Raw genomic sequence first — 23,025 nt, 5'->3', positions numbered from 1 at the left:
AACTATTGCCTAGATAGAGTTTCTAGAACACAGCTTTGACCATGGCAGTTCTTTGCTTAAAATCATTCTGCTACCCCCACCCCAAACACTGCCTTCAGGTATATGGCTTTAACTGGCACAAAAGGCCTGTCTTGGTAAGGCTCTTACCTACTTTTCAGTCCCTGTATCTCTCTTGTTCCTTTAGGAATGCCACATTGCTTGTAGTTTCATTGCTCACACTAGGTTTTCTAATTTCTTCTGCCTCTGACACTCTTCTACACTCTTCTTCACTTAGCTAACTTCAACTCCTGCTTCATGTCTTGGATTAGGTGCCTCCTCTGTTTGAAATCCATTGCGCCAATGAGGTCTACAGCAAGGTGCCACAGGAAAGACCTACTAAAGGCTGCAAAATATTTCTGGGTTAAGTGCCCTTTGGATGTGATCTCGTATTACCCCGTATACGTATGCTTCCACAAGGATACTTAGTTCCAACTACTGCAATTACCTAATGATGTGCCTGCATTACCTACCAATCTATGTATTCTTTGGTGGTAATGCCTGTGTCTTGTTCACTTAGGTATGCTTAGAGCCCAGGGAAGTACCTGGGACAGAACAGGTGTTCAATAACGTGTGTTAAATTGAAGGGATGGTGGAAAGGGTCACAAAAGTGTAAGAACATATACAAAAAGACAAAGGCAAATTAATCAAAATTAAGCCTGGAGTTTGGGCATGGGAAAAAATTACAACAGAGAAACAAAAAGAACTGCAAAAAAAGAATAACGAATGAAGAGCCCTGGCTGGTGTGGTTCAGTAGATTGAGTGCTAGCCTGGGAACCAAAGGGTTGCAGGTTTCATCCCCAGTCAGGGCACATGCCTGGGTTGCAGGCCAGGTCCCCAGAAGGGGGTACATGAGAGGCACCCCCACATTGATGTTTCTCTCCCCTCTCTTTTCCCTCCCCTCTCTTTGTTCTAAAAATAAATAAATTTTTAAAATCTTAGAAAAAGAATGAAGAAAGAACATTAAAGGAGAGGTGAGGGATTTTCTTTTAAAGTGTTTAAGGACTTCTCAAACTTCTAAGATGGAGGAAGCAGTTCTTTGTCCTCGTCTTTTCGTTTGACTGTTATGATGGAACTTTGTCTATGAAAATGTGGAATCAGGGTTAACATGACTGAAAGGTGACTGATGTACTTGCCACTGCATCAACAAGCACTGCTTTCTATTAGGAGAAACTAATTGTCATGTGTGTGATCCTTAATGTTCCAGATCTTGAATAGTCTAATAAATTGTGTCCTTATCAAAACAAAACAGTTCCTGGGTGGCATAAATGCTAATAGTTAGGTAACCAGACACCAGAGATGGTCCAGAAAAGCCCTGGTTTATACCTGTTGTGACAATGGAATAATATTATTGCCCTCATCTACCTTCCCAATTTGGGTTATAAAATATGGTCACAACAGTCAACACTTGAGCTCTTCCTATGAACTAGATATTGTGTAAAGTACTTGACAGAAATATTCTTGTTAGATGCTCACTAGGATTCTTTTCTTAAATTGAAATACAATCTGTATACTGTAAGATCCACCTTTCTAAAGTGCACAGTTCGGTGGTTTTTAGTATATTCACTGTGTTGTTCAGCCACAACAATTGTCTAATTTGAGAATATTTTCGTATTTCCCAAAAGAAATCTTATACTAATTAGCATTCACTCTCCATTCTCCCCTCCCCAAGTTCCTGGAAACCATCAATCTGCTTTCTGTCTCAATAGTTTTTGCTAGTTCTGGACTTTTTATACAAATGGAATAACAAAGTATGTGGCTTTTTGTGCTTGGCTTCTGACAATCTTATTTTACAATTGATGAAAACAAGTACAGAGAGATTAAATAGCCTGTCCAAGATCACCTATCCAGTGGAAAGAAGTGTCAGAACTAGAACCAGGTACGTCTGGCTCCAGAGCCCTCATTTTTAGCCACCATGATATGCTGCTTCCTCATATTTATTGCAGGTACTCAACACATTTTTGGGACCCTTTTTTGGCCTTCTGTAACTGGGCACATTCTTTCCAAAATGGCTCACAAATCTTCATTATTTGAGAGTGGATTTAATGTTTGGAAAGAATCAAAAGTTATTAAGAGCAAGTATGGTAACTAAAGTGAGCTATCAGCCTGGGACATTTCTATGGACTGAATTGTGTCCCCTCGAAATTAATGTGTTGCCCCTCTAAACCTCAAATATGACTAATGTTACTGTATTTGGAGATAGGGCTTTTAGGAAGTAATTAAGGTTAAATTAAGTCATAAGAGTGAAGCTCTAATTTGATAGAATTGGTAGCCTTATAGAAATGGGGAGAGAAAAAGAAGAGTCATCTCCCCTTTGCTCTGTGAAGACACAGCAAAAAAAGGAGGCCATCTGCAAGACAAGATGAGAAGTCTCATTAGAACCTGACCACTCTGGCCACACTGATCTCAAACTTCCAGCCTCCGGAAGTATTAGAAATAAATTCCTGTTGTTTAAGTGACCCAGTCTATGGTATTTGTTATGGCAGACAGAGCTAATACAATGATACTTCGGGATTAAAAAACAAGGCTTATCCATAAAGTCAGGAGAATGAACGATTATCATCTGTGACTTGAAGAACAATTTTCTGAGGGAAGCAATGATAAATATTTTTAATGTTAGAGTCAGCAATGAAAACAGGAGAAGCATCTATAAAACTCTTCATATGGCACTATGCTTCTAAATTTTACAATGTCTCTTGAATTTATCTGGAAAATAAAACAACTGCAGTAAAAAGAAACCCTATTATTCTACTGTTAATAATGTGTTATATCTTATTTCATTTTATCCTTTTTTGAAATCTGAGTTATATAGTTTGTATTTTTTTAAATACATAATCAACACATAGATATGTTAGACTCCCCTTTATCTAATGTGGCCAAAGGGGATTGTTAATTAGTTAATTGATAATATTTGCTAAAGCATAATAAATATATTCATATACATAAACACCATAAACTTTTTATTTTGACCCAAAACATATACTTTTATATCTGTATGCTAATCTTTTGATGTAGGGTCAAGCCTTTTTTTGAATAAGGACTTCTGATGGGTTTTCCATTTGTCTTTCTTCCATAAACCATAATCATAATGCATCATCTATGATTCCCAGCATTTGTTCATTTAACATGGAACAAAAAGTAGGTGCTTGCAAAGCTATTTGAGTACAGAGTCCTTCCAGAATTTTCTTCCCTAATATTTTACTGCTATCAAATCCACAACTAATCTGACAGCACATTTTGGAGGATTTCCCTTCGCACTGAGTTTTTGTAAAGTGATCAACTTAGTTTTCATAGAAACAACTCTTGCTTTTAGTGCTTATAACTGTTTGTAATACATATAATTTAAGTTGTGTAGTTAAAATAACAAGTAGAACTATCAAAAATTATTCAAGAAAGTGATTATTATTAGATATGGGGTTCCACTGATAGGTATAAAGGTGCATGATCGTATTAGAGTAGCTTACTACCCATGAGCTTTCATCATGACATAAGCATCAGGCAACACTTTAAAGAGGGAATGGAGCATATTCTCTATGCACTACTAAGTAGAAGTTCCTTAAGAGAGTTTCTATGGTCCCTATTCATTTAAAAAATAAATTCAGATATGTATAGAGTAAAAAGTTAAAGTTTCCTTTAACCTATCCCCTCTCCAGGGAAAATGCTGTTAACATTTGCTATGTATCCTTCCAGACTCTTGTGTGCATTTATCTATACATGTGTATCCCTTAAGTTATATTATTAGCTAGGCACTGTCTAAGACCTTGACGTGAATTAAGTTGTTTACTTCTCACAACTCTATGAAATAATAGTACTGTTATCTTCATTTTACAGAATGGTAAACTGAAGCTCAGAAAGGTTCAGTAATTTTCCCTAAGACATATAGTGACTAATTTGTTCTTCCTCCTGAGGAGACAATCTTACTAATGTACATGAATCAAGTTAAAGATTTGGATCCATTCATTTATTCAGTAAACATTTATTGAATGTCGAATCTTTGCCAAGTATGGTACATAAAGCCAGGTATTTGGACACATAATTTCTGTTTTCAGGTACCTGGAAAAGGCAGGCCAATATGTAGCTAAAAATCCCCTCCCACTGATCCAGCTAATAAGTGGGTAGAGCAGGATACAATTCAGGGTTGTTTTCACAATTGTTATATGACTTCTCTGGCTTTGGTAGAAGCTTCTCTTTGGTAGAAGCTTTGGTAGATTGTTTTTTAGAGGTAGTCAGCTTGAATATTATTGTTTTCATGAGAACATGTGTTTGAAGCTCCCAGAAATCAATGTCCAGTGGTGAAGACACAGTTTGTAAATTGGAGACCATAAATATAAGTTCTGAAAAGTTTTAAGTATATATATAGTAGAGCAATACTATATTGGAATTTAATTCCTTAAATGGGAGGACTGGAGGTAAGGAGTTTAGAAACATTAAGGAGCTCAGTTAAAAATGTTGAAAAGTGACAGCTTAAATAAAAAGAAGCAATTGAAAAGAGAATCAGCCCTGGCTAGTGTAGCTCAGTGGATTGAGCTCGGGCCTGCGAACCACACGATCACAGTTAGGTTCCCAGTCAGGGCACATGCCTGGGTTGCAGGTCAGTTCTCAGAAGGTGACTCATGAGAGGCAACTATACATTGATAATTCCCTCCTCTCCTTCCCTTCCCCTCTAAAGATAAATAAATAAAATCTTTAAAAAGAGAATCAAAAGTCCAGAAAAGAGAAAATAGGAAAGTTGTATATAAAAAGACATAATGACAAAAAATCATAACAAAAATTGAGGAATTGGATAATAATGGTTGAAAAACTTTAAAGCTGTATGTTGAGACAGAACCAAGACCTTACCTATTATGCAATACATTCCACAATGCTGGCCAATTTCGACATACACTATGAAGACTGAAGGGAAATGCCTCTCTCCCTGAGATAAGGGTGGAGAAATTGAGCCACATAAGCGCCTGACCTTCAAAGGCATAAACGCCAAATGCTTTTAAAGCTAGTTGGCAACATGTACAGGGATGGAAGAATCAGGGGATTATTCTTGTAAACATGTTATGGGATTTTACATAAGGAGTAAAAAGGAAGCTTTGATTGGAAACTTTACAAGAATGGCTGTATATTCTTTGTTACTGCAGAAACATGTACGTACATAAACACATGGAATGTGGTGGCTTTGATGGGGCAAATTAAGCAGCAAGATTGAAAAATAAAATTAAAAAATGAGGAAGGAAAAGGAAAATGTTGAGTTTCTTAAATTGTTTGCAAAGAAACTGGGGTCTAAGACAGAATTTGATTCTCATGACTGAAATGTTTCTTTGGTGTCGGAAAAAGTATTGCTGTCATATCTGTTTAGAAATTCTTTTTTTTTTTTTTTTGCATGACAAAAATCTTGTGGCATCTCCTGGAGGACTTTAAAAACAGGAGCAATATCATCTGTCTGGAATGGTCTCTGTCAGCACTTGCCCTAGGCAAGGTTACCACATAGGCATAAAGTTCCCTTCCCTCTTTCCTACCAGGTGACCCCTCCCCACTGTCCCACTCCTTGCCCTTAACACCCCATCATGGATTGACCCCCTTTTCTTGGACCACAGTTCCAATGTGACCTTCTACATAAAACAAATCCCCTTTCCCTCAGCTCTCTCCAGGTGCTAGGGACACACTAGTTTTCACACTTTGCAGCCTATTTGCATTTAAAAATAGGACCTTGGTTAACCCACACTGAATCTGGAAGTGGTGGAACTTGAGACAGTGTAACCAAGTAGAGAGAAGTCCAGGAAAGAGGGAAATATTTTTGGTCACTGGGGGGAAAAGGGTGTGTGGTAGCTTCTTTCATGGAAGCTATTAAATCCCAGATATGGGCTTGGTTCAGTGTGGTCCTGCCTTGAGGGAGCAAGCAGAGGGTGGAGAGGAGGGTGGCTGTACTCTGTGGCCTCACAAGGTTGCCATTAATTCTATGGGTTGGTGGTTTCGAACTACCTTTCCCTGCACCCTGCTTCCTTTGCAACACTGCAGCACCCTGTGACTTGGCTCTAACTAGGGGTTTTCAGCAGCATGTCTTTGTGCCTAATAGCCAGTGCCCAGTTTTCCCATCAGTCCTCCATGCAAACATCAATTCTGGGTTTCAGCAGTGGTGGCTGCTGATTATCAGTCCCAGCCATACTCAACTCAAAGAGATTTTCAGAGTTCTTCAAAGTTCCAGTTCTCAGGGCCCAATAAGAAAGGGACTGTTTGTGCTCACAGTGTGTATCAGCTTTACAAAGAAAAAATGTGTGGCTTTATGTGAAGAAGGGGAAACTCAAAGAGCTTATATGAGTAATTTGGTAAGTTTTATGTTGGATCAATAAACATTCAAGAGCTCCCACTATGCGCCAGGTTCAGTTAGTCATGGCGAGTAAGGACAAAGATAAAGCAAGGTTCCTGCTGTGAAGGAATTCATTCTAATAGACATTTCGTATAAGAAATGGCACCTTTGAGGTAAGCAAGAGTATTTAGGAGCACGAGGTTGCCCTTGGCTTAACCTGCTGGTAATTGGGATCACAGAAGGTTGTCCCAGGGAGATGACATTTGAGCTGAATAGGAGTTAGCAAAACGAAAGAAAGGTGGGAAGGGCGGACTGTGCAGATGGAAACACATGAGCAGAGGCATGGAGGCATGAAACTACTTGACATGCGTGGGTAACGGGAGCAGGCTGCAATTATTACAGCAAAGTGTGGGTAAGGGGGGAGGGGCAAGAGATGAGGCCAGAGGGGCAGGCCGGGCTGCATGAGGGAGAGAAAGCCTAGCTACTGGTGTTAAGAAGTATAGACTTTATCCCGATGGGAGCCTCGGAAGGATTTTAAGCAGGTCAAATTTGCATCTTGATTAAACTATCTGTCACATTGGGGGAAATCATTCAAATTGCCCGTGGGATGAATTCATTCAAGAATTCTATTGAAAGGATAGATTTGCAGATCTAGCCATAGTTAAGTTGAAGGCTCTTTTTCTAAGAGTGTCGTTAGTCTGCAGGTTTTTAAGGGGTACCCCTAAAACAATTTATGGATAAATGCATGTTTCTATCTCTAAAACTCAACATCATTTGGGGAGATGCAGCACTTGTAAATAGTGCTTAAATGAAACAGTGTTTGATGAGAGTCTTCTCACTTCTATAATTTATTCACATTGCAAAAACAATAACAGGTTGGGAATGAAAATTGTGCTATGATCTTTCTGTTTTCTTCAGCAAAAGTCACCTGGGAAGGCGCTGTTTAACCTAAGTTGCAGCCATCTGAATCTTGCTGAAAAGGAATATTTTGGATTAGAATTCTGCAGCCATTCTGGAAATAATGTAAGTTGGTTTCATTACAGGGTTCCTTGTGTCTAAAATTGCTTCTAAATGCAGTTTGCAGCTAGGTAATGTAGGGCTCAAACTCCTGATTGAAAAATAGAAAAGAAAACCACATTTAAACCCTTGCAAAATGGCTGGATTTAATAATTATTTTCTCTTCTCCCTACTTTTCTATTTAGTCACCTCAGTTCATCAAATACAAACTCTTCTACCGCATGCTCCTCTTTTGTCACTTTGTGAACAGCTAACTATGCTTTATCTATTTTGACTTTCCAGAGGCTAAATCTCGACCTCAGAATTGACTCTTAACCTCACTGATGAGTATTCGGGTGATTTCACCCTCTCTGAAGTCCTAATATTCCTGATGTTATTCCTACTGTGTCCTGCCTGTTACCTGGCACCTTCCCAGAAAGGCTCATTACATCTATTAAGCTGGCATTTGGGGATGTAGGATTCAAACGTGGAGCCAAATGCCTTCATTACAGTTTTCATAGCAACTAATGAGCCTTGTATATGACACCTCTGTCATCCTACCGACAGGGGAGTATTGATTCAAATGTCAACAACAAACAGATAGATCAACAATGTTCACTGTCATTGAGAAAATACAGGGGGGAAGATTGAGTGTGGAGGAGGCATGTCAGTTCTTAGACACTGCTGTTTCTAACTATCTTTACAGTTTAAATAGTCTTGGTATTTGTTTATTTCATGTATACTTTTATCTGGCACCAAAAGAGTTGCACTTAATGCCATGTTTTACCAATTCTTTCATTAATTTCATTATTACAGGTTTGGTTGGAACTTCTGAAGCCCATTACAAAACAAGTAAAAAGTAAGTATTGAAAATCTTTTAAGGAAGATAATTCACAGTTAAAACTTGAAAGTATTTCAATATTTCAGCAATGACACACTATTTATCATATTAATATAAGAAGAGAAAGAGGCTTTGATGTATTGTTTCAGTCCTTCATACATCTAATGGATTTAACAATTTAAAAAACTGATTTTAACTTTCCTGGAGATGAAGAAAATTATGCTGCTGGATCTTTGAGTGAATTCGAAGAACACCAGTAATCATTGCACTCTCTGGATTGGGTCTGGGGATATATTTCAGGTTCTAGCACTGCAAACTTTTGAGAATCTTTGATGTCAATCTGCGATGTCATTCATCTGCTGCTTGTTCATTCATGTCAGTTCATATCTGAGTGCCTACTAAGTATGAAATATTCCCCCCACCCTGTATTTCACAATCTAGTGGGGTGGTTCTCAAAATTTAGTGTGTATTAGGATCATTCGGGGCTATTGTTAAAATACAGATTACTGGGCCTCATTCCTGGGTTGAAGGCCAGCAACCTACATTTTCAACAAATTCTACTGATGTTTTTTATGCTGGTGGATTTCAGTCAACACTTTGCAAAATGTTCTCTTATAGTGTCTCTTCCCCAACCTGTTCTTTATGTTTTGGTGCTTTCCACAGTTCTGTCTCTCTTCCACCATAAAAATGATACTACATTATTCCAGTAGCTTCTGAACTGATTTCCCCTAACCCATCATATACAATACTTTTAAAGGGAACTATTGAGAATGTTCTGCTTAAAATATTTCCGTGACTCCATATTGGCCTTAGAATAAAGTATGAACTTGTTAGCATGCCCACAAAACCCTGGACTCTGCCTGCCTTTTTAGCCTTAACTCTGCCACTGACCACTTTGTATTCCTACCTTTCCTGACTTTGACTAAACTAACCTCAGCTGTAGGCTTCTCAGGTAAAAATAGAGGATGCCAAACTGAACTGGAACTTCTGATAAACAAAGAATAATTTCCTTGTAAAAGTATGTCCCATGCAATCATTCATCTGAAATTCAAATTTAACTGAGACTCCTGTATTTTATTTTCTAAATCTGGCAGCCTTACTCAGATTTCAACTCCTATAGGAAGATTTCCTTGAATTTCTCCCACCTTTTTCCAACTTTTTCCCACCTCTTTTGCTTCCCAAGTACTCAGTGCTTATAACATCTTGTGGCATCTATTATACCAGAATATGAGTGCTTAGTTGTCATTTTATTCCCAATACCTACCTAGTGCAATGCTTGGCATATAATAGGCACTCAAAAACATTTGCTGAATGATGCTGAATTCTGCGTGTACGTGTTCACTTTATATGCAAAGTGTTTCTTATTTTTAAATGCAAGTAAGAATTAAGGTAAGTAGGTGTGCTTTAATGTACATTTTAAGATACATGGAGGCATCAGTCCATACTTCTTATAGTTCCCCTTCATGAGATTCTTCAGCCAGTGATACTCACCTGCCTCTAAAGCAGGGCTCTTCTATCACCCAGGGCTGCAGAATCCTAAGTAGCAAGTGTAACAGTTTTCAAAATAGGACACTTCTTAAGAGAGAACACAGTAGGCTCCAAAGAGGCACATCTTTCCAAAAAGAAACTCAAAAGGAAAGAAGGTAGGAAGAGGGCCAGGAGAACTTTCCTAGCTGCTATCCACATAGAGACACAATCTAGAAATAACAGCATCTGAGAAGTGTTAAAATTAAAATTTAAAAGTCTAGGAGGGAATAATGGGGACAGGAGGGAAGAGAAAAGGGGAGTGTGTGTGTGTAAATACCTGTAACTGTTGTGATGGACATGTAAATAAAACTTATGAAGTTATTGTGTTTTAAGATCCTAAGGAGATTATTTTCAAATTTATGGTGAAATTTTTCCCAGTGGACCCTGGACATCTGAGAGAAGAACTTACAAGGTATAGTATTCACCTGAGTGTCTGCTGCATATTACTTAAGAATCATTATTCTTTATTTCAGAGAATGGGCTTCTAGTCTCATTTGGAAGGCTTGACTCTGAGTCACTCTGGGAGTTGTTGAGGACCTGGAGGGAAGGAGTGCCTGGCCGGTACTCAAAGTGTTAATCTTCCAAAGGGCTGGGACTTCAGGGAGAAGGAGTGAAGATGTTCTAGAAGTGATAGCCAGCATGGGTGCTCACTTGGGTGTTATGACACTAACTGGTGCAACAGAGTGCTTGCCTTCATTGCATATGTGTTCCAATCAGAGGGCAGCTTGACAGCACAAGTGTAATGCCAACTAATTTTCATGGATATTGAAAATAGCCCACGTGTGTGTGTATCTCATGGGTAGAATGTGAATATGACATATACTTATAAAAATTTAAAAACTAAAAAGCAAGAATTTTATAAATTATTTATAAAGCATAATATAAATTATTGATATTTTATTATAATTAGTTAATAATTATAAACTATTAATAACTTAAATATAATGTAATAATAATTTATGGAGATAAATTATTGAACTTTATAAAAGTAAAATATTTTATACTTTTAAAACTTTCAAAAGTTAAAAAGTAAAAAATATAAAACATTTAAAATAGTGTTTTATACTTATTAGTAATGCCCCTTAAAATTACAATGTAAACCTACGTCTTAAAATATGAACTTTAAACATAACATTCCCCAAAACCTTACTCTGGTTTTCAGACATTAGACTCTTACATGTAGAAGTGATATAAGAGATAATTTAGTCCAGCCCTCTTTGTTTACAGGTGAGGAAAACAGGTCCTGGGAGGTAGAATGACTCACCCCAAATCACAGGATGTTGGCAGTTATTCTCCCTGAAGTATTCCCACCAATGTAGTTCATCCTACCTCTTTCACACCTTTTCTACAGGGATATTTATTTTCTAAGGTGTCTTTGCGGAAATCACTTTTCATAAATCAGTCTCTCTCTCTCTCAATTCTCTCCACCTTTGTAAATTTTAGGCCACTTTCCCAGATAACTTGATATCTTGGTATTTGTATCAATTTGCTAACCCATTTTAGTTGTCTCAAATTATGACCAATTTTGAAGGAGATAAACTTTCTCCCCCCTCCAAAAAAAAAAGAATGATAAAATCAATATGATGGTAAATGACCCATCAGCTGTTCAGAATAAGGATTTGGTGTTTGTAGCTGACACCTGCATTCTTAAGAACAATGAATGTGCCAAATGACAAGAAGTTTCCCTTTTTTCTTGTGGGGAGCAAAATAAAATTCACTTTCCCTGTAGCAATTGAGGCTGATGATTGTATTTACATTGTATTTGAAAGCAGGCAATGGCAATGGTTAGAATTCCTTTATTTTTTCCTCACTGATCCATCTAAGCATATTTAACTATAGTTGATTTGATAAAGATGCCTTGTTTGGGTCTAATATGTGAGTTTCTGAGGCTGGTGAACAATTATAACTTCTTTAATTGAATCATCTCTAACTAATTAGGGGAGCTCACAGTTGGAAGGATTATAATGATGAATGCTTTTGTAAATTGAATAATTATCTGCTAATTTACCTATTTTTTCTAATCTAAATTTTCATCTATAATTTAAACTTAATTTTGATTCTCCATATTGCCTTCATGGCTTAATTGATTTTAAATAAAAGTCTAGATAGAACTCAATTTAAATAAATAGAAATGCACACTGCAGATACTCAATACACATTTTAATGTATAAAATAAAATATTGGAAGCAATTTTGGACCATGGAAGAAAGCATTCAGTGATAGAATCTTAATTATACACATCTTTTCAAATGTTGTTTCTCTTTGATAATGGCTTAAGTGTGTGAGACAAATATCATATATTTCATAAAGTTTTGGATACTAACCGGCACTTTATGCCTCTAATAAGCTGTTGGTAGGAATAAGGCAGTTTGACTTCATTCCACTTGGTACATAGTAATTCCATACATACTCTGTGCAAAGTGTTGGGTTAGGCTGTGGTGACACAGAGAAGGCAATCCAGGAGAATTGTCAGAAACATGGTCTCAACACCTTAATTTCTGAAACACATGTTTTTTTAATAGGAGGAGGCCTAAATTCAGTGGCAGATGTGAGTTCTAGTCACAGTTTCACTATTTTTGGTTGATATAACCTTGCCCAAATCACCTATCCTCTGTCTTCCCATAATTGTGAAATGGAACGATTGTTCCTACCCTGGCAACTTCCTAAGTTGTTTTGATAGTGAGTACTTGATTGCATTTTGTAAATAAAACACTACTGGCCTCTTGAGAAGGCTGATTCTTGCTGAATTTCCCTTTTTCTGTGGCTGGGTATGTGGCTTTGCTACGTAGCAGAAACCACCAGAGGCTGATTGGCCAACTCCTTCAAGTTGGTGGGAGGATTTGGCCAGGGTGATTCCTAATGGCTGTAAGGCCTGCCAAAGTGCTGGGTCAGCTGAGTTGTGGTCTAGTGCTGGTTTGAGGCTGAAGCAAAGCCTATGTATTACTCACTACCCCATAAAAGCATCTCACTGATTGGGGTACCATCTCTTTCTTGAATCATTTTAGATCTGGGAGAAGGGACATGCTTCTTCTTGTTTCTGTTTCTTTCTCAAGAGATTTTTCTCAAATTCTTTCCAGGTATCTTTTTACTCTTCAAATAAAGAAGGATTTGGCTCTAGGAAGGCTTCCATGCAGTAACAACTGTACAGCACTGATGGTATCCCACATCTTACAATGTAAGTAGTGAATGTTGGCTTCAGGGACTATCAATCAGGCAGAGAAACAAGTAAAGGAACTGAGAACCCCCAGCATCCCCATCATCATATTAGGAGAGAAAGCCTAGATAAGATATATAGAAGTATAATGCTGCAATAGAAAGAGATTGCCATTGTAGTTATTAAAATGTGGATTCAAATCCTGTCTCTCCTGCACTCTAACTGTTGTAGGCTTGAGTAAAGTCCCCTCATGTGTCTGTACCTAAGATTCCTAGTCTTTAAAACAGTGACAAGACTATTTTGTCACAAAGCAGTTGTGTTTATGTAGATTAAAAAAGTAAATGCTGATTTTCACCTATGTGGGTCTAACTTCCCCTCCCACTGTCTGGGGCTTGCTGTCCAGGAACTGGTTTGGACTAATTTGGAGATGGATTTTGCCAGGCAAGCCCTCATTCTCTCTACTTGCCCCAGGATACATTTCCGGTATGTGCTTTTTGTGGCACACTGTCACGTTTGATGTGATTTCCATGTTTCTCTGTATCATGATTTCAGACAACAAAGCACAGAGTACACCACATAAAGAGAGGTTAAAATGGAAAAAGGCCCCAGGTATGTGTTAGAGTTTCCCATACACTAGCAGCCAAGTAGTTGGACTAGGATGAATAATGAAGGCAGGGAGAAGGAGCCTGGGAAACAGTGGGGGCCTGCTTGAAAGTGGGTTTAGGTGGGCGGGCCAGGCTGCCCCTCTACCCTTAAAGGCAAGGTTGAGGCAGCTGAAGATAGTATCTCTTCTTCTAGGACTGGCTGTGCTTTCTCTTTTAGAAAGGTCTTCCAAGAATAAGCTGTTCCTTACTAGTCCTGCAGGATCATAAACTTATTTTTTGTTTCACAAGTTCATTTGTTTACCTATATCCCTTAAATTCCTAACAGTCCAGAACAGGAAAATTTCTGTTTTCACTGGGAACTCCGGGATGAAGTTCATGGATTGGGTAGTTTCTGAATCAGTGTTTTACCAATCAGTGACTCCTGACTGGGACAGGTGATGACAGCCCCAGGATCTCAGGAAGACAGTGAGCAGTGAGAACAATAGTAATCATAGAAGGCTTATAGAGGAGGTAGCTTTGATGCAGGGCCTTAAAAGAATGCAGAGGAGTTGGGTAACTAGTAACAAGCAGAGAAAGCAGCATGAAGAAATGGTAGTGGATCAAGAAGTCATATATACAGAGGATGCAGCTCAAGTAAGGCTCAAGCATAGGTTTCTGGAATGCTAAGGACACTAACCATATGTCCAATATTGTGTTTGGCTTGGCAGGGGTCATGAGGTAAAGCAAATGGAGAAAATGTTGAAAGACTTATCCTTCTCCATTAGCTACCTATTAAGGCAGCAGTCAGAGGATTGAGGCTCCCTAACAGCCTCTGATGGTGGAGCCCAATTTTATTCTTAATGGTTCGGCATTATTGAGTTGGGTATTCCCTGGTGGCCATTTCAACCATAGCACAGAACACTTCAGCTTTTCTAGAGAATATTTTGTCAATAGATTCTCTTTCAAAAAAAAAAAAGGCTAAAGTTTCAAGGAGTCAGCTCTTGACAATCCATCCATGTCAGACTATTTCACTGGATGCTAAGGCAGTGTGCAGAACACAACCACACTGCTCATTCATTTGCTCTTTCATCCCAGTATTTATGCTCTAAGTCGGGGTATCAAACTAATTTTCACCAGGACCACATTAGTCTCCTAGTTGCCTTCAAAGGGCCAAATGTAATTTTAGGACAGTATAGATGCAATTACTTCTTAACAGTTAAGGGAGAGCTCGGCACTGCCACCTGGTAGAAACAAGGTACTGGGCTGGATAAAACAAGGCGGAGGGCCAGATTTGGCCTGAGGGCCTTGTGTTTGCCACCTGTGCTCTAAGCATTCAAGAACCTCCACATTCTAACCTCTCATTGGCTTAAGTTTCTCTTACATACACCTCTGGTTCTAGCCAGACTGCCTACCAAACACAACTTGTACATTTCAAACAAAACCTCATTTTTATGAATGACTTTAATAACTGTTCTTTGTCATTTATTCAACAAAAATGTATTGAGTACCTTCTATATGCTAGGTACTATTACAGGCACTGGGAACATAGCAATGAACTAAGCAGACAAAAATTCTTGCCCTCATGGAGCTCACATTTTGGCAGTGGAAAAAAATCAGGGAATAACCAAAATAAGGAACTATATATAATGTATGTTAGAAGGTGATAAATGCATTGGAGAAAATAAAGTATGAAAAGGAGATGGGGGATCTGGGGGTGGGTAATGAATTTTTAAGTAAAGTGGTCAAGGTAGAATTCACTGTGATGTAACAGCTGAACAAAGACTTGAAGGAGGTGATAGAGCAAGCCATGTAGAAACCCAGTGGAAGGAAGTTCCAGTCAGAGAAAACATCTAGCACAATGGGCCTGAGGTGGGACCATGCTGGAATGTTCGAGAAACTTTAAGCGGACTTTGTGGCTGCCTAGAACTGAGTGAGAGAGGGAAAGAGTAATTATGGAGGACCTTAAAAGCACATTAAAGACCTAGAACATTATTTTGAGATGGGAATCCAATGAAGCATTTAAAGCAGAGGAGTGAAATGTTCTGAATTAGATTTTAACAAGATCATCTTCACTATTATGGTGAAAACAGAAATGAAACAGTAGTAAATAAGCCATAGAGATCTAATGCACAGTATAATGAATAGAGAAAATAAACCTTACTATGATTAGGTAATATGCTAATGTTACTACAATGCCAACCATACTACAATATATAAATATATCAAAATAACACCCTGTACATCTTAAATTTGTACAGTATTGCATGTCAAATTTATTCAATAAAAAAGGAATGAAAATAGACCTTATGAGGGGATAGTGGAAGTGGGGAAACCAGATAAGAGGCTATTGCAGGAGAGAGAGGGATAATGATAGTTTGAACCAGTGTGATAATACTGAAGGTGCTGATAACATTTTCTACTTTCTGTTACTTATTCATTTGTATGTCACAGGTCTCTCCCTAGATTGTTGTAGTCTTACATAGAGAGAAAACAATTTTTAGGGTCAATATAGGGTCTACAACTCAACAGTTTTTAGTAAATTTACAGAGTTGTGCAACCTTTAGCACAATCCAGTTGTAGAACGTATCCATCATGTCAAAAAAGACCTCTCATGCCCATTTGCTGTCACTCCCTTTTCTCATGCTCAACCTCTGCAACCACTGACTTACTTTTTATTCTCATAGATTTCTCTTCTCTGGACATTTCGTATAATGGGAGTGATAAAATATATGGTCCTTTTCATCTGACTGTTTTTTCACTTTGCACGTTTTTGAAATTCATATACATTGTAGCATAAATCACAGTAGTTTGTTCTTTCTATTGCTGAGTAGTATTCTATTTTATGGATATATCACATTTTGTTTCTCTGTTTACCTGGTCATGGACATTTGGATTATTTCCAGTTTAAATAATATGGACCCTGGCTGGTATAGCTCAGTGGATTGAGTGCGGGCCTTCGAACCACACAATTGTGGTTCGATTTCCAGTCAGGGCACATGCCTGGGTTGCAGGCCAGTTCCCAGCAGGGGACTCATGAGAGGCAACCATACATTGATACTTCTCTCCTTCTCCCCTTACCTTCCCCTCTAAAGATAAATAAATAAAATCTTTCAAAAAAACTATAAAAAATAACATGAATAATGTTTTGAACACTTACGTGGCCACATATTTTTATTTCTCTCAAATAGATTCCTGGAAGTATAGTTGATTGCTTCATTTTACAGTAATTTATATTTAACATTTTAAGAAACAGCCAAATGCTCTTCAAGTTATGACAATAGAGTAAGAAATATATGTGATTTCTAATTACTCCACATCTACACCAACACTTGGTGTTGTCTATCTTTTTTATTATGGCCATTGTAGTGGATATGAAGAGGTATCTTATTATAGTTATAATTAGCATTTATATTGACTAATAATGTTAAACACCTTTATACCTGCTTATTAACAATTCATATGTTTTCTTTGGTAAAATACTTATTCAAATATTTTGCCATTTTAAAAAGAGCTGCCTTCTCAGTGAATTTTAAGAGATTTTTATATATTCTGATTAAAATCCTTTGTGAGATATGTAATTTGCTATTTTCCCCCAATCTGTTCTTAAGCTTTTCATTTTCTTAATGCTGTCTTTTGGAGTGCAACAGTTTTTAGTTCTGATGGAATTCTACTTTCTCAATATGTTAAGTGGATTATGCTTTTGATGTAATATCGAAGAACTCTTCACCTAACCTAAGGTCACAAAGATTTTCTCCTAAGTTTTCTTCTAGAACATTTATAGGCTTACTTGTTAGATTTAGGTCTATGGTCCATTTTAAATTCCTTTTGTATGCTTACATAGTAAATTGTGCAAGATAGGATTCCAACTTCATTTTTTTTTTGCATGTAGCTGTCCATTTGCCCCACTTATTGAAAAGACCATTACTATTTCCCCATAGAATTGTCTTAGAACCTTTGTCAAAAACTAATTGACCATACATGTAAGGGCTTATTTCTGGATTTTCAACTATGTTTTATTAATCTATATGCCCTTATGCCATTACCACACCGTCTTATTTACTGTAGCTTTGTATGGAGCTTTGAAATGGGGAAGTGTACATGAAAGAGCTTTGTTCTTTTTCAAGACTGTTTTGTTATTTTGTATCCTGTACACTTTCATGTAAATTTTAAGATTATTTTTCAATTTCTACAAAATATTGGTGGGGATTGAGTTAAATTTGTACATCAATTTTAGCAGAATTATAATCTTTACCATGTTGAGTCTTTGAAACTATGAACTAGGAATGCCCCTCAATTTATACAGGTCTTTTAGAAATTTATCTTGGCAATATTTTGTAGTTTTTAATATATGTGTTACAAATATTTTGTCAAATTTTTCCCAAGTATTTTTTATATATGCTATTGTAAACAAAATTGTTTTCCTAGTTTCATTTTTAGATTGCTTGGTTGGTACTATATGCAAATACTATGACTTTTTGTGTATTGGTCTTCTATCTCACTACCTTGATGAACTCATACATTAGTTCTGGTAGATTTTTTGTGTGGATTCCTTAGGATTTTCTACACTCAGGACCATGTGGACTACAAGTAAAGACATTTTTGTCTCCTTCTTTTTAGTGCAATATTCTTCCTGTTGCCTGATTGCACTGACTAGCACCACCAGTACAATGTTAGATAAAAGTGTCAAGAGCAGACATCCTTGTCTTCTTTCCAGTCTTAAGGGAGAGCATTCAGTTTCACACCAGTTGGTGTAATTATAATCTTAGCTGTCGATATTTTTTATTTTACCTTATTTTTCTCTCTCTTGCTTTGTTTTTATTGTTGTTCAAGTACAGTTGTCTCCGTTCCCCCCATTACACACTCCTCACTCTAGCCATCCCCACCTTCCATCCTTGATCCTAACCCCCTTTGGCTTTGTCCATAGGTCCTTTATACATGTTCCTTAATGACCCTTCCCTCTTTCCCCTCATTATCCCCTCCCACCTTCCCTCTGGTTACTGTCAGTTAGCTGTAGATTTTTAAAAACATTTTTCTTTAAGATTTATTTATTTATCTTTAGAGAGGAAGGGAAGGAGAGAGGGAGAGAAATATCAATGTATGGTTGTCTCTCATGCGTCCCCTGCTGGGAACTGGCCTGCAACCCAGTCATGTGCCCTGACTGGGAATCGAACTGGTGACCCTTTGGTTTGCAGGCCCATGCTCACTCTACTGAGCTATGCCAGCCAGGGCAGTTAGCTGCAGATTTTAATAGTTTATTTATTTCAGGTTGAAGAAGTTCCCTTCTATTCCCTGTTTGTTGAACATTTTTATCATGAATTGGTGTTTGGTTTTGTACAATGCCTTTTCTGTATTTATTGAGATGATAATGTACATTTTGTTCTTTATTCTATTAATATTGTATGTTACATTAATTAATCTCCACATGTTGAACTGATCTTGCAATCTTGGGATAAATTTAACTTTATCATAAAATATAATTTTTAAGTTGCTGGATTCAATTTATTAGTGTTTTGTTTAGGATTTTTGCCTCTGTATCATAAGTGATATTGATCTGTATGTAGTTTTTTTTTCTTGTGATACCTTTGTCTGGTTGTGGTATCAGAGTAATATTGGCCTCATAGGATCAGTTGGTAAATATTCATTTCTTTATTTTCTGGAAGTTTGTGAAAATTGATATGTATACATGTTGGGGACCACTCTGCCTGGTTTCAGGAATTGTAACTACCCCCCATGGCTAAGGATGAGCTAGTGACCTCTGGAATTCGAGCCATAGGAGACCAAAGCTTGTCTCTGGTAGCTAATGCTGCCTCAGTTTCCTCTCTTCCCTGAAAGCATGGTCGGAGGTCAATGACGGGTAGAGCCAACCCCTCACAGAGAGAGGGGCAACCTAAGCCAGACTTGATCAGTTGGGAGGCCATCAGGGAAGGACTTGAGGGGCTGCGAGAAAGAGGGAGCAATGGACCCTTGTCCCCCGTCTATGTGACATAGCCTGAGTCCCCACGTCCTATAGGAGAAGCGCTTCCTGGCTCTAATCCACTTAAACCTGAAAACCTGATGTGGAGGCAGAGGAGCTCCTTGCCTTGCTAGAACAGATCCGGGGAAATCTGGCGTAAGAAAGAATTAATAAAAATCCTGTGAAACCTGCTTTGCTAAGGGTGCTTTCATTCATATGTTAAAGGCCTGAGCAGGAAACCCCAGAGTTTCTGCAAAACCCCCTTCTTGACAGACTCTGACTCAGACTAAACCCTCGTATTTCTTTGAAATGTTATCTACTATTTGATCCTTGCCACCCTGTATTCCTGTGTATTACAACCCAATAAAAGCCCCTGGAGGAAGGGGCTCCTTGCCTTTTTCCTCTGAAAAACTGGCCACCTCTCCTCCCCAAGCAGATCATGTCTTGGTAGTGTTTTCTTTCATCCGTGGCAGATGGGGGAGCTTGAAGGCAAAGTTGCCCCCACATATACATTCTTTGAATACTTGATAGCATTAATCACTTAAATCCTATGCACTTCAGTGAGTTTTAAAGAAATATGTATATTTATCAATTTTGGCAGTAAATAAAATTCATCGATTTTATCTTTTAAGAAAGCTTTCTATACAAAGATTTTCATTATAATGTGATTTTTTACATACATATATACCACACCTGTCTAAAAATGAGTATGCCTTCTGTCTAAAACACAATAAAGCCCTGGGTGTGTGGCTTATTGGCTGGAGCATTGTCTCATACACCAACAGGTTGAGAGTCTGATCACTGGTGAGCGAATATATCTAGGTTGTAGGCTTGATCCCCAACCAGGGCATGTATAGGAAGCAACCAATTGTTGTTCCTCTCTCTCTCTCCCTTCCTCTCAAAAATCAATAAATGTATCCTCAGGTGAGCATGTTAAGAACACAATAGAAACAAAAGAGAAAATAAGTTTCTGGCACTCAATAGGGTGCCTCCATTTTCATATATGTATTTTACCCAGTAGGAGAGCAACGCCGGATTCTATGGAAAGTCTATTTGCTCTTACAATTCACAAAGTACTAACAGGTTTGGATATCTGTATACCCATTTTAAAAATGTTACAATGTGAATTTTAATTGGAAAAATAGTTTTGGATTTCCATTTTATGGTAGATTAGAAGTTACAATTTAGAACCAAGTAGAGACCTACCTCTTCAGGGGAAGTCAGTAATGAGAGTGAGCCATATCAATCCAATAGTTTAAAGTAATTTATTGTGGGGGAAGATAGTCCTATATACCTCAATTGCCTTTGTAGACAGTGCTGTAAGAAAAGTTTCTAACAATAAACTAGACACATCTAGAAAAGAGTAGATTATGATCAGTGATTAACTGCAAGCAAATAAGCCAATGGATAAAAGACAAATAGCATATGATCTCACCTATAAAAGGAACTTGATAAAAAACACAAAGTAATGAGCACAATAGAACCAGAGGCATGGAAAAATGAAACAGTCTAACAGTGACCAGAGGGAATGGGGGAGGGGGATAATGGTGGAATAAAGGGGAAGGGATGAGTCAAAGAACAAGTATGCATGACCCATGGGCAACAGTGTGGGACTGATTGTAGGAACAGGGGATGGACTGGGTGGAGGAGGGCAAAGGGGGGACATTGGGACAACTGTAATAGAACAATAATAAAATATTTAAACTTCAGGAAAAAATTTTAAAAATTAATGATCCATGTGTTTTTAAAAAGCCAGGATGATTATTCACTGGGGATTACAGATAGCTGTGACTGGCTTGCATTATAGTTGGGGAGAAGAATTACTTTGCCTGGGCTGCTATAACAAAATACCACAGAGTAGGTTGCTTAAATGACAGAAATTACTTCCTCAGAGTCTGGAGACTAGAATTCTGAGACTGAAGTTTTGGTTTCTTCTGAGGCCTCTCTCCTTGTCATCTCTCATGATGCCATCCTTACCTGCCCTTTCCTCTGTGCGTCTGCATTCCTGGTGTGTCTCTGTGTGTCTGAATTTCCTCTTTTTTATAAGGACACCAGTCAGATTGGATTAGGGGACACCCTTCTGGCTCATCTTAACTTAATCACTCCTTTATAGGTCCTACCTCCAAGTATAGTCATATTCTGAGGTGCTAGGGTTTAGAACATCAACATATGAATTTGACAGGGGGAGAAACAATTCAACCTATAACAGGGACTGAACAGAGGTAGAAGAGACCATAAACAGAATGCAGGAGAAGGAAAAATCAGAATAACCTGTGAATTTAGGGTTTTTAAGACCTGTATTTTGCCCTGGCTAGTGTGGCTCCATCCAGTGGTTTGAGCTCCATCCTGCAAATCAAAGGGTCACCAGGTCAATTCCCAGTTAGGGCACATGCCTGGGTTGTGGGCTGGGTCCCCAGTTGGGAGTGTGTGAGGGGTAACCACATATTGGTGTTTCTCTTCCTCTCTCTAAAAAATAAATAAAATATTTTTTTAAAAGAAGACCCACATTATATCTGTTAGTTACTATTCAGGGACTTCATAGCAATTCACTGCTTCTGATTGGAAAAAGAACCAATTAGATCCACCATATATCCTAAAACATAAATAGACACAAATCATAGGCTGAGAGTCTTTGGATGCATTGGCTGCAAAGAAATGGCTGTTTGGGGGAGGTCAAAGGGTATATCTACTAGGTGTTCAATTGCTTAACTCCTTAATGGTAATGTGAAAAATGTCACTTTTCTATTATGCAGCAGAACTGGGAGACTTTCATGAAGAAACAGATAAGAAACATTTGGCACAAACCCGTTACTTAGCGAACCAAGACTGTTTAGAGAGCAAGATTATACACTTTCACCAGAAGCACATGTAAGTACTTTAACTGCCACCTGGTTCTTCCAGCATGGAACACTGCAGCTGGAGGCAGATCCTTAGAGGATCTGCCTTTCCATCAGAGAAGCTTCAGGCCCAAGAGGACACTAAATGTCTCAGGAAGCTCTCAGGGTGAAGTTGTCATTCATGTTGCATTTGTTAGGCTCATAAGTTCTTTCCTCTTACAGTGGCAGGAGCCCAGCTGAATCTGACATTCTGCTACTGGACATAGCAAGGAAGCTGGATATGTATGGCATCAGGCCTCACCCTGCCAGTGATGGTGAAGGGATGCAAATCCACCTGGCTGTTACTCACATGGGAGTACTGGTGTTACGGGTAATAACTCTTTCCTTTAAAGTCCTTCAGCTTTGGATGTTATCTTGGTTCAAACTTGAGTGTTTGTTCTCAAGGTGACTTAGCCCCTCAGTCTTACCACCAGCTAGAAAAAGAGGTGATACTTAGAAGTGTTTCAAGCCCGTCTTATCCCCTCAATGTGATTTGCTTCCATGTGCAGTCTGTAACTGATTGTTTTGATTCTGAGGAGCACATACATTAGTTCAGACAAGCATGGTAGAGAGAGAAAGTCAAGTGGCTCTTTGGAACTCTTAGACTCTAAATAAGAATGTGAATTTTAGCATCCTAAAAGCTTAGGCTATTAACAAATCCATCAGAAACAACTCAAAGGGCTCAAAATGAGGTGTTCTCATCCATTTACTGGTTTCATTGGAGGTACCCAGTGTCAGCTGATAGGGAATGGGTGCCCAGTTC

General features: G+C 38.2%; 1 protein-coding gene across 1 annotated transcript in view; it reads left to right on the top strand.

Annotated features, from left to right (window-relative positions):
• The first annotated feature begins 1,144 nt into the window (after nt 1–1,144).
• Nucleotides 1,145–23,025, top strand: part of FRMD7 (FERM domain containing 7) — a 29,030-nt gene continuing 7,149 nt past the window's right edge. Inside the window, exons 1-8 of the mRNA XM_037046058.1 lie at nt 1,145–1,155; nt 1,467–1,506; nt 7,250–7,354; nt 8,144–8,186; nt 10,074–10,107; nt 12,773–12,870; nt 22,140–22,254; nt 22,446–22,593. Coding sequence (XP_036901953.1) covers nt 1,145–1,155; nt 1,467–1,506; nt 7,250–7,354; nt 8,144–8,186; nt 10,074–10,107; nt 12,773–12,870; nt 22,140–22,254; nt 22,446–22,593 — 594 coding nt within the window. The remainder of the gene's footprint in view (nt 1,156–1,466; nt 1,507–7,249; nt 7,355–8,143; nt 8,187–10,073; nt 10,108–12,772; nt 12,871–22,139; nt 22,255–22,445; nt 22,594–23,025) is intronic.

This window comes from Sturnira hondurensis, unplaced genomic scaffold, assembly GCF_014824575.4.
Source record: "Sturnira hondurensis isolate 20B ecotype Veracruz unplaced genomic scaffold, ASM1482457v3 Scaffold0004786, whole genome shotgun sequence".
Taxonomy (NCBI): Eukaryota; Metazoa; Chordata; class Mammalia; order Chiroptera; family Phyllostomidae; genus Sturnira; species Sturnira hondurensis.
This window is presented reverse-complemented; position numbering and strand designations above follow the sequence as displayed.